Consider the following 12,744-nt stretch of genomic DNA (forward strand, 5'->3'; position numbering starts at 1 on the left):
AAAGTTCTCCCTAGATAGTTTGCATTGCTTATCAGTTCCTTTGATGGTTGGAATGTTTCGGGTTTTTTAAGATGAGGTGCTGTTAGCACATTAAAGGAAAAAAGGTGCCCAGATGAACTGCATGAACACAGGAAAGTTTACCTAAATATAAATTTACAATTTAAGACTTTATTAATAAACTCTGTATGCACAGRTATAAATTTAATGGTGGCACAGGTGTTAGCTAACACCTAATYATCAGTGTGCCCACAGTATTACTTTAAAAATTCCTCAGTGTGTGTGAATGGATTAATAAATAATTATTAAATAATAAATGAATCATAAACTGCTGATGAACTGTTCCTGTAGTAATCTGACACTTCTGGTGCATCTCCCAACTCTGTCATCTTGAGCAACCTGTAAAAAAAATCTTTAGCGATAATGGGGAAGAACATGAGGATTTTGCTGGAAAGGATTAACTCAAATTGCAACTTTCTTACTTCCTKCTGCTTCCACCCCATCTTCCCAGGTTCTGTATTCCAATTTGGAAGTACTTCCAATTTCAACTTCTCAAATAACCCAGGCGTATTCACTTTTGCTGCAAATCCTCCTGCACCAGCAGCTCCTGCACCGCCTTCTGGCACTTCAGGATTTTCGTTCAGCCAGCCTTCGACATTTACATTGGGGTAAGAGACCATATCAGAATTTCCCTTGAGCTTCGGGTAATATCAGTGGACAGTGTTCAGCCTCTACTGCTGTTAAATCATCAGGTGTTCAGATGAACCTTGGAGCTTGAAACTAAATTTGGCATCCTTCCTTGTATTAGCTTGACTGGCTAACTAAGCACCGCTATCTGTGAAGGAGCCTAGCTGTCAGGAATGTCACACATCAACACATGTGAGATTGTCTTGTTCTCGAAAGGTAGAACCCGTATCCAGCTGGTATGCTGCTGCTTACCTTCTGAATAAGAGAGATTTAATTGGTTTCTGGAACTCTCTTCCTCCTGTTCATCCTTKGCTGCTTGTTGCCAGCTGGTAACTAGTGAGACAAGACTATGAAACAGTTGTTCTGGAATATCTACTCAGTGCTGCTACTGAATTTTCAGATACACTGTCCTAAACTCTGAACTACTAATTTCTTTTAATAGGACTAATGGGAAAAATGTTTTCTCTGGATCTTCAGTTCCTGGTCGGAGGATAAAGACTGCAGTTAGACGTAGAAAGTAAAYGCCTGATCGGTAAAGCATCAAAAACATTGGAAGCAGCTACTATCCTGAATTGTTCAGCTTCTACCCTGACTGAATTGTTCAGCTACTACCCTGAATTGTTCAGTTACTGGRATTGTACCTCACGCTGGCTTGTTGGAAGTCAGATCTGCCTAAAGGAATATAAAACTTAGTTTTCYTGTCCTTCCCTCCCCTCTCCCCGTTACATTTCTTTGGTAGCAAGTAAAGTTGGCAACAAGGCTGTTCTCAAGCAAAAGTCTCAAGTTACTTCTTTCACTGACTCGGCATGGTCTGGCTGTAGCCCTGAGTAGAGCCTGCACAGTGAATGGCTTGTCCGATACCTCTTCATCCGCACCACTATGTGCGCTCATCTGCGTTTACTGACGCCTCGAAATTGTAATTATATCAGCAAGGGATGCTGTATAGAGTAGAGAATGTTGATAACGAATGATTTCTATGCTGAGTTTGTGCTGGTGTATGTGTGAAGTGAGTGAGTGTATTGTGCACTAAAATTTTCTGATAGAGGAAGACTGATTAAAGGATGATCCATGCTAAGGACTTGTTAGATCTGTAGTTCTTCATTTAATAATTATATGCTATTTCTATATTTTCATTCTTACAGCCCTTTATCACCTGTCTCGCCTTGTTATTTTATTATGAAACGTGTAAATACAATTTTGTTTCTCTATGTACTTTTTGGCATAACAAATCTGTGAAATTGAAATTTTAATTTTGTGTGTTACGGCCATTTTTGTTTAGTATTGTCTCAGATTTTATGTAAATCCCATTATTCAAAGTTGCCTAAATCCATTTAGAAAATCTTTAAAATTGGGAATTCTTAAAGTAAGTTTATTGGCTTTTCTGATCCATTTTTGTTTGGACCAAAAACCAGTATTGTACAAAGTATTAAGTATATATTTTTATATTTACTGAAATGGACTGTGGTGACTTTGGATAATAAGGAAAAGTTTAATATTAAAGCCATGTTTATTACAGTATAATTAACATGTTAAACCATGGGATAAATGCCATCAATAAAAATGCGAAATATTACCTGGCAATTTTAACTCTCCAGCCATCCCTAGCTGTAACTGTAAGAGGTGGTTCCCTCGACCTGAGCAATGTCACATTACTGTCTTCAACCTCTTCTTTTTTGCATTTATTTTAAAGACATAAGTTAGGTCTCCTGTTGGGGAGTTTTATTGTAGATTGAAGCTTGGAGAAGCTTATCAGTGTGTCAGCTGACTGCAGTTAATTTGTTATAGTGCTATTAAAAAATCCCAACCCAACGTTCTAAACATTCACCACTGTTCAAACTGAAGAGGAAGATTGTAAATGAGTAATGGGGGAGTTTCCGCTTCTGTAGCATTTACAGGAGCTTCTTGGAGAACAGAGGTTGTTCTAGTAAAATCAGAGGAAATGGTTGTTCATCTGCACTCTACAACAGTCTGTCTCTGACTCAGACATGGTTTCCTCCCTCACCTAGAAGGGTACAGACCTGTGTCATTGTCAATGCTGTAAATGTCTTTAAAGGCACTGCTGTGGCCTTGGCTGGCACTTCTGCCATGCACCCCTGCTCTGCTCCCTGCTCCTACAGCTACAGGTGCTGCTGATACCAGATGAGATGTCATGCTAAAGAATGAGCTGGACATGACAGGAGGTCAAAGGCCAACTGCTCTTTTCATGTGTAGAGCTCCAGTCACTGTTTTTGGGAAAATACTCAGCAACTCAACTTTAGAACTACACCCTGCTATTCAGTTGGTCCCTCATGCCACTGTAGTCATGAAAGGATTATATGCAGTTACCTGTTTCCAGATGTCCAAATGTGAAAAATGCCACAGSTTTCCACTTTCTCTCTTTTAGCCATAAATCACCTGCCAAGTACTTGTCCTTCAAGCAGAAAGAAGCAGCCTCTGGGATGCAGCTTGTATAAGAGACAAACTGTAGCACAACAGCACAATGTACACACATTTCCATGGACAGGTTCCTGTGTTCTTCCATTGTAATTTTTTCTTTACCTGCTGTGGAATGGGTGATGTTTTTCTGCAGGGTAAGACATCATTATCTTCCCTTATACCTGAATTGGTAGTAATAAAGTTTTAGCAAACACTGTTGCTTTTCCCTTCCTCCCCTTTTGAATCCTAATTTTTAGGTCACTGCTACACTAAAGAGAAGTTATTCTTACTGAAATTGTGAATAGGCAAAGCTCACCCTAGAAAGGACTTTTAAGTTGGTTCTGACAGCTTTAGCTTTCATCAGGCTAATCACCATGCCCAGCATCAGGACTTAAGTCAACAGTCTTTGAAAGAATGGAGCACTAGTCCTTCCTGAAGGAAGTGGGGGGTGTTTAGCCTGGAGAAAAGGAGGCTCAGGGGTGACCTTATTCTCCAGAACTGCCTGGAAGGAGGGTGTAGCTGGGTAAGGGTGATCTCTTAACCCGGGTAGGAAGTGGCATTACAAGGAAATTACCTTAAGTTCACCCCGGAGGTTCAGGCTGGACATTAGGAAAAAAAAATAGGGGTGTCAAGCAATGAGAGAGCAATGCTTACCCACGTAAGCAGTGGGATCACCACCCTTGGCAGTATTCAAAAAACGTGATTGAGCAAAGACTCTAAAAACAGTGTTCCAGCCAAGACAACTTTTTTTTTCTTCAAAAATAAATAGTTAAATGTAGTTATATAAAAGGTTAAGTGACCTCATTCTGGAGACATGTTAAATGTCATTCTGCCACTGCTAAGCACTGATCTAGTCCTGAGTCGTCATTCCGAATGAAGACTGAAATGCGTACAGGGTGCAGTCATACACAGAAGAACACAACTGATGAAACAAAAATAYAGCAGCATATGAACACATTAATGATTTGAGTTACTCCACCTGGAGACAACAGTGATAACCGAGCTCCCAAATATTYCTCTTGTCAACCAAGCCATTGTCTAAAACTGATGGCAGGACAAGAATTTCAGCCACTGAGTGGTGTGTTAGGCCTCAGCGAGGAACACACAAAAACTGGGATTGAAGAATTCCAAACTCGGACTCAATTTTGGTAAAACATTAATATTCCTTATATTCATTTCCCAAGATACTAATAACGTGAATAAATGAATCATCAAAGCTATATAGTCATGCAAAATATTAAGTTTCTTTATTCAGTATTTAAGTTACTCTAAATAAACAAACAATTAGCCAGAATGATAAAGTGAAAATAACCTGTATTTGTACTTCTGCAGATTTACATCCATAACACATTTCAGTTAATGTTTTCTGCATGCTCCTGAAACACATTCAGTTCTGCTCTGCATTATATGTGAGAAATAAGAGTGCTTTCATTCCAAACAGAAGCAAAAAAGTTACCTTTCATCAGCATGGTCTGTACTTTTCATGGCTCCAGAATTATTAACACACACCAGATCACTAACACTGCAGTGTAACATACCCTTTCCAGAGAAAAAGCAGCYATTGTTTCACCTCTTCATTAGCTTGGACAAGTGAAGTAAGTGACAGTGCTTGAGACAATCATGCAAAAAAACTTCAACATATTGAGAAAATACTTAAAAGGTGAGAGAATATGATTTATGAAGCAATAATAACAGACATAACCATTGCTGATCTCCCTTTCTGCACACATGGCAATTTAATGAACATCATTTGTCTTGCTGTCTAATACTGCAGGTCTCTTTCCCCTTATCCTTTGATAGGCAACTGCTCAGAAAACRACTTTATTTTCTATAGTTACCTGCCAACATCCGAAACTGTAGAAGCAACATTTATTTTAAGGTGGAGTAGTTCTTAGGGATCTGCTTTCCACAGATGGACAAACAGCTCCTTTTTGCAGTTAAAACAGTTTCTGTCTCATCAGTTGGAAGTTAATACTCCTGGATTTAATACTCCTGGATTTAATATTCTTGTCTCCCAAATTTCTTTGGCATCTAGGAAAACTCCAATACTTCGAAGGTAGTTGCGGGCATCATACAGGCACCATACATTTTCTTTAGCTTCTGAATCAGTTCCATTTAATTAGGGCAAAAGACTCCAACAGATACCTCAACTTAGGTTCTGGGGTAGGTCTTTATTCACTGGGGTTTGGAGGGGTTGCTTAGAACCAGTCCAGAAATCTCATCTTTTGGTATCATCTGATTCCATTTCTTCTGACCACAATAGTTCCTGCTACAATATCATAGGCTGTTCTGTTATGCTGGAAAAACAGCAGCGTAATGAACGCAGGAAAAAATGATGCAATAGAAAAATTCTTGATCAAAGCTCGTACTGTGGACCTGAAATCAGAACAGAACATTCAGTGCCTTACTTTCACTTCCCTGCTTATATTAGTAGTTAATTTCCAAGTTTAGCGCCCAAGTTTTGCACAGCACAAAAGCCAAGCTCCACAGGAGATTTAGCCACATATCCTGAAACATACTCCATATGATTGAACAATTACCATTTTATTTTTAAAACACAGAATCTGACAATAGCTGTTGCAGTCTAAACATTGCAAAGGTCAACAAAAATGCAATGGTGTATTTCCTTCTACATCACATGCTTTCAACACTATTAACCTGAATGCAATGTGACCGAGCCAGAAGCACTTACGTTGTCATACTGACATTAGAGGATGGAATGACTAACACACGGCTGGGTGCAATAAGTACAGATGTTTCACATGTCACAACTCGCAGTCCAAGCAAGAATTTCCCTGGGGTTGCTCCACCTGCTCCCCAAATACAGATTATCTGTAAAAGAAAGGTTATTTCAATTCCACACACCCCTATGTTATTGATAGGCCTAGCAAACTTTGTTATCCTCAGAACTATGTGAATGTAATAAGCTTCAACAGAATCCAAAATACTGTAAAGAGGATTTACTTTATTGGCCAATGGTAAAATAATTCTTTAAATCCATTTCTTCAACAACTCATAACTATTCATTATAGGAATTAATGTTTAGGAGTAGTTACCTCATAAAAGCAGACTAATAACCTGTAGATGAGAGCTACAATCATCATTTTCTGCAAATCTTCCATGGATGTATCTTCATCTATTTCTTCTATGATGTAATGCATGGCAAATTTAGAGATGTCCCTGTACAAAATAAAACTGAACTTTAAAGCCATCCTCCTCCTCATACCGATGTTACCCCTTTAATACCAGAATTCAGTCCCTCAGTTCTGGGATTACAAAAGAACAAAAGCTCCTTGCCCGCTCTGATACTAAACAAGTAATTAAAATTCAGAACACTCAGTTTCATTCTGAATTGCTGCCTAGTTTCTTTTGTCTTTTTCATTAAGAGATGCTCATTCTTTATTACCACTTTTGCACAATGGTGTCCCWGCGTAGTGAGCTGCAGAATTGTTCTGAAAATTCTCGCTTTTCTTAGGAGGTAAACAGATTCTGCAGGTAATCATCTAACTTGATATAAATGAAAGGCATCCAAGTCTCCAAATACCTTTCTTACACAAACACTCAAGGAAAAAGAAAATGCAAGGAAGAAGCTGCAGGTCTCCCTAAGAAACTGAGAGCCCTTTGCATGATCAGGGTTCTCATAGGGCTCTTCATTCTCATTCTTTACTACTCACCATACTTTTCTGGAGGCACCTTGGTATGCAGTAGGAGATTTAAACATAAAGCATTGAAACTTAGTGGTTTTTAGCCTAACAGCTACACAAAGTATCCATTTTGAGTTAATGGCATATTTTCAAAAGAGAAACACAGATTTAACACTCTTATTTGATACCTGGAATGGATATACTTGCAACACATTCAGGCAAGACTTTTTCACTCATGCATCTAATTAAGGCTCACATAAAAATGGGCAATCCCACTTCAAAACAGTCCATCTAATATTTGTACTACTTGCCCTCCTCTTTATTCAGACTTAAGGACTGAAAAAAAAAAAACCAAAACAACCCAGGAATTAATAAAATTCTGTAGTAAAAGCCGTAATTCCCTTCAATACAGCTTTGGCCTGAAGTGTCTTTCACGAGCCTGTGAGGACACATTTTTCATGACACCTCAGCCTAACCCCAAACACACCCTATCTTTTAAGCAGAAAGCCCCCCAGAATGCTTCTCTGAAGTCCCCTGTAAGCAACTGACTCTCACAAAACTATTAATATTGAAAATGTTGTAAATTACTCTTTCACCACTTTACAGAAGCAATATATATATATATATTTGTTCCCTATCTTTCCAGTACTTCATTTTGTATCATTCTCCACCTACTAAAGCCAAAATGGAAACACAAGCTGTCAGGTGTAGGGATTCATCAGGTGGTGGGATTCGGCAGCTGAACAAAAATGAACATTTGGCATTTTAATTGCTKCTTATCTGAACAAAACCCAATGATCATTTACATCAACACATTTATTGTTTTGGATTTGACCCTCTTCCTCGGCCCTTTCAAGCCGCAGTTGAAGGTGCGTGGAAGATGTTATCTGTATAGTCTCACTTTACAGCCAGATAATGTTGGAATGGTTCTTTAACAGAAAGCCTGAGTTCTGAAGTGTGTTTGTACAGTAGTGGAATTATCGATTACAGCAAGATCTCATCTTCTAATCAGACTGAAATATTTGATTACACCAACCCAAAGAAGAGTAACTGAGTTAAGGAATAAGGTATCTACCATTTCAGAAGCAGTTAAAATAGGAAGTCTTTCAGGTAAATTACATCTGTGTACAAAACTGTGAAATGACAAATCTTTCATTCTAGTGTACAGTTGACATACACAATGCTTACCTGCACTCTTTAAGAAACCAAACTCACACCCAGTAAAGCCTACAATGYGACAGCATTCCTAGCAACGAGGTTGTATTTTCAAAGTACTATACATCTCTGATATGCTTGATCAGATTTTTTTTTTGGTGTGGGTTAGCATTGTTTATGTCAGAAATCTAAAACACAGCACCACAAAAGATGCTATRAAGAAAATTAGTTTCATCCCAGCCAAATCTAGTACATTTTTAAAGACTGTTTAAAAAATTTGTCAATTTTTTTTCTTTGAAAATTAAAAAAAGACTTTTTAATTTTGCTATTATGCCCCCTCCCCCACCCCCATAAATGTGCAATTCTAATCTTTCCTTAGTAGGGAGTATGTGAGCCTGTAGACCTGTACACATTCTGTGTTTCCATCAGCTGACCCAAAATCAGGATGTACTTMCAAGAAAGTTAGCCAAGTGGTACTTTCCTTCAACTTCTATTCAGTTATTTAATTATATCATATGCATAAACATACCATAAATACAACCTGACACCTCAAAGAGCATGAAAAGCTTAAAGCTCTATGTAACAAAGCTTTAAATTGTTCAACTTACTTTATTCCACTGAGGTGCATAATACTTAAAATGATGGTTGCCTTTATAAAGAACAGAATAAAAAAATCCACCATCTCTGCTATGAACCTGTGTGCCAGTGAAGGGATAAGGAACTCCTGACCTGCAACAAAAATAGTTCACATTACCCAGATTTTACTTCACTAACACAAAGTTAACACTAGCATCTAAAGAACAACTCACATTAACCTCTCTGCAACAACATAATCAAGAGCCTGACCACAGCTCACATGTTCTTCAAGAAAACTTCTGTAAGTGAATGCATAAAAAATAATCTGAATTGTTTAAATTGAGTTAGAAGAACTTTCTTTAAGAGCTTKGAGTCTTTCAGAACTCTGAGTTACCTTATAATTAGGATCACAGGYAAAATCATACTCTGCTAAACAACTGAGAACATTTGAAGATGCATCAGTTTTTCTGTTCTTTTGTTAGAACAACCTCATAGAGAACAGATTTATATACATCTGATAGGTCAGATTAAAAAGAAAATCAGATAGAAGGGTTATGGTAAATCTATCCTTCAGCACTAAGGCTTGCATGTGTACCAAGTACCAACTCTCAGAGTAAAACACAGCCTATTTTGTGTCCACTCAGACACAAACAGGAATGGATGAAAATATCAGTCATACTTGACATAAGCACTTTTCTACAGACTACTTACAATAACACACAGTATACTGCTCTACCCCCACCCAGAAAACATAACATGTTTCTTCTATTTATTTGGTCAAGTGCAAATGGGCACAAAGTAAGGAGTCACTTAAAAGCTTTTGTTGCTCAGGTGACTTAAGCAGAGAAAACATTAGAGTGTCTTAGAAAGTTTCCAAGAAATAATGTTGCAAAAGAATTTCATCTGGACCCACATACTCCTCTATTTCAAAAGAGATAAACATGACTGTCACATGAAACCTGCAATGACTCACATAAAAACTTCATTTAGAAATSCCCCACTACTATCAGATGGAAATCTGTGGGAAATAGTGACTGTTTGTTACTGTTTCTGAGAATACCTATCCCCACACACAGAAAGGATAAAAGAGGAAATAAAATCATACCACTCTCTAACCTCAAAAAACATCAAATTTCATTTAGAGTAAGGCTCCCCAGTTCGGCTACTGAGACCGATGCTGCCCGTCAAGGCCCTGTGAGCTGTGWGAGCCAAGCCAAAAGCCCACAGCACTTTTAAATGGGGTAAGGAGAATTAGGCAGGGATCAGGTAATAGCCATTACCTGATTTTATCATACCTGGATTTACACAGCTTCATTTCATACTTGCTCCACTGACAGCTCTGCAGCAAGAGCATCAAGTAACATGACTTACATGTATAAGACTAAAATGGATTCCATTGGCATTGTCAAAGCCTATCAAAGTTGTCAGTTAAATTCTAATTAAAGATTCTTCAACTAAGGCAGGAGGGAACATAGCCAGTCTCTCAAACTGGCCTGAGCACCAGATGAAAGCTTTCATTTGCACTGTTAAAAGCAGCACATTTGGTGAAGTTGGTGGCAGAGATTGACTTATGCACCATTGAATAAATTAAATTGAATGCATAAAGAAGAAGCTACATGGGGCTAAGAAAATAAGTATTCAAATTATGTTCAACTCCATCACATTAAGAAACTTTGGCAACCTTTAGACTCTGGCAGATTTACACCGAAGTGATTCAAGATGCTTCTCATATCAGAAATCCACTCCTGCCAAGGGTTACTATTTGTTCAGCAGGGACAGCCAAATGCAACATCTATCCAGCTCAATGTCTAGGATCTTGCACCCAGCTAGTGCTCAACATAGATCTGTACGAGTCAGCCACAGGGCAGCTGATGCACCTTTTGCCCTACTGTTCCCAATGGATGAGCAGTAATCTGTTGCAGAAAGGCAGAGASGAACAAGGGAAGGCAGTGTCCTAAATCATGGTGACTGCCCACAAAGAGCCTGTCACTGCCCAGGGTGTTGTTAATACTGGTGCTCTGACACACACCTGCAGGCAGACTGAAGTGGCAGAAGCAGTTAACAATCCCACCTTTTGACATGCCAGTTCAAAATCTGCAACGTTAACATAAGCTGTCACTTACTTCAGCTTACATAAGCACACRGGCTGTAAACTGCATTGACACAGGGACAGACATGACCTGCCCTGCCAAGCCTGCTGTGTGGGCTGTAATCTACAGCAAAGAAGAAGGAGCCATAATCACTTTAGCTGTTCCAGATAGATCCATCTGCAATCTGAAGCCAAAGCACTGGCACCAGAGTCTTTGTTTATAACTGTATTGTATCAGTGTATCACATGCAAAGTCCCTTTAAAAGGCCAGGGGTTGGAATAGTATGCAATATTCAGAATAACCATGTTCAGCAGCATGAAATACTACTCATGACCTAAATTACCTTTAACATATGGGATGAGCTCCTGAAAAACTAGGTAAAAACCCAGAATCGTATCAGGCTAGCCTTTGTTCAATCCTCCTTTTAATGACTGGCAATATCAGTTCATAAGCAGGACAATATTACAGAAAATACTATTTTGTGTTTCTAACCATGTTTAAGCAACATCTGTTCAAAAACATAAGAAAGAAGCAGGCTCAGAAGCCAGGTTCCCTTCCCTTAAAAAGAAGGAAAAGGAACGAAAAATGTCTTACACACACATGCAGACACAAAGCTTATAAATAATGTTACAGATGAGCAATGTCGTAGTTTGTCCTGCAGAGAGAAACGAGATCTGGCTTTTCCAAAGTCCGTCAGCAGTGCTCTCCTCCACTATTTCCAACCATTGCTCATGTTGGTACGGAACATTCAAGGAATGTGACCTAGGTGCTCCTCGACTTGTGAGCAATTGTTGCTGCTCCAGGTTTTACTTCTGACATGATCAGAATGAGTTTGCTTTACTCCTGAACAAATATAAACAGAAGGCCTGCTGTGCACTGCCTTCAATATTTACAGCTGCAACAGACAGCAGCTGTTTATTTCGGGTCCTGCCTCGTAAGCTTGTTCAATGTCAACATRTTTTCATTTCTCTGCTTCGATTTCACTACATTATTTTATTTGAGCACCAAATTATTTTATTTGAGCACTAAAACTGGCAAGGTTAGTTTAGATTCCATCATCCAAACCGACTACTTATAAAGTTACACTCATTACAAGGTTGTGACCACAAAAATAAACTCCACTGCAAAAAAAAAAAAATACCCTCGTATCAGTGAAAACATCTTTAGAAGCACTGAAGCTGTAAGCTGTACCAGCAAGTCAGCTCCTGCAAACCTGCCTATGGACCAAGTTCTGGACTTAGGACTTCGGTATGAGGGCTGTCACCCTTTGTCTAGACCTGCATATGGACCGAGTTCTGAGTATACAACCTGTGTCACAAGGCACAGCCACATGCCGGCGGCCGCAGCCAACGGAAGCGCAGCGACTCCCAACGTCGCACACCCCCGGCTTCCCTCGTCAGATCCCGCTTCCTGGAGATGGGGCTCTCACCAGGCTCCCCTTCCTCCCCAGGCCGACAGCCCCAGCCCCGGCCCCCACTCACCCGCCGGTCGCCCCGTGTCCCTGGGGGCGCCGCTGCCGCTGGCACCGGCGGCGCTGCTCGAGGCCGCCCTAGGCAGGGGGGACACCGCGCCCGCCGACCCCGGCCAGGCTGGGGTGGTAGCGGCGGGGGCTCGGGGCCCCGTCCCGGCGGGGGCCGTGTGTGCCGGCGGCGGAGCGCAGAGGTAGAAGGGGCTGTAGTAGGCAGCGGCGGCGGGCGGGAAAGGCTGTGCGGCGGCGAGGAGGGCGGGYGGACATCCCTGCCAGCCCAGGTACCCGCAGTATGAGTCCCACAGCCACTGGTGTACGCGCCGCGCGTACTCCGCTGCGCTTAGTGGCTTCGCTCCGCCGCCCTCCGCAGGGGAGCATGGCGGTGGTGAGGACGAGGCGTTGGCGTTGTCTGCCTTCTCTTCGGCGGCACTGCCGCCCTCCGCCATCGCCGCCAGCGCAGCGCCAGCCCGGCCGCTCTCCGCCGCCTCCTCCGCCGCGGAGGGCACTGAGCGTTCACCGCGCGTGCGCCASAGAAGCGCCTCGCCTCGCCTCGCCTCTCCCACTTACCGCGGAGGGGCGGGGGGCACGCCTGTTTCTCCCCCGGCTCAGTGTTCTCCTCGTCAGGCTCTTCCCCCCCACCTCCGCCACGAGATGGTATCGCCGAGCGCTGAGGCAGAGGCGCTGCCCGTGACGTGCGAAYGGAGCTGTTTAG

At 41.1% G+C, this 12,744-nt stretch overlaps 2 protein-coding genes across 2 annotated transcripts in view; one reads left to right on the forward strand and one right to left on the reverse strand.

Moving 5' to 3' along the window:
• Window positions 1–2,636, forward strand: part of NUP153 (nucleoporin 153) — a gene marked incomplete at its 5' end in the record, with an annotated part of 41,682 nt that extends 39,046 nt beyond the window's left edge. The window contains 2 exons of the mRNA XM_057370471.1: window positions 509–665; window positions 1,127–2,636. Of these exons, the coding sequence (XP_057226454.1) occupies window positions 509–665; window positions 1,127–1,205 (236 nt within the window). The remainder of the gene's footprint in view (window positions 1–508; window positions 666–1,126) is intronic.
• A 1,685-nt stretch (window positions 2,637–4,321) lies between these two features.
• Window positions 4,322–12,538, reverse strand: FAM8A1 (family with sequence similarity 8 member A1). Its single transcript, XM_057370468.1, has 5 exons — window positions 12,046–12,538; window positions 8,507–8,627; window positions 6,156–6,279; window positions 5,792–5,931; window positions 4,322–5,475 (listed from the first exon to the last, which is right to left on the reverse strand). Exons 1-5 carry the CDS (start codon window positions 12,476–12,478, stop codon window positions 5,331–5,333), a joined length of 963 nt encoding a protein of 320 aa, XP_057226451.1. The 5' UTR covers window positions 12,479–12,538; the 3' UTR covers window positions 4,322–5,330.
• Between the last annotated feature and the right edge of the window lie 206 nt (window positions 12,539–12,744).

The sequence above is a fragment of the Malurus melanocephalus genome, unplaced genomic scaffold, assembly GCF_030028575.1.
Source record: "Malurus melanocephalus ecotype Western Australia unplaced genomic scaffold, MMel_1.1 scaffold_126, whole genome shotgun sequence".
NCBI lineage: Eukaryota > Metazoa > Chordata > Aves > Passeriformes > Maluridae > Malurus > Malurus melanocephalus.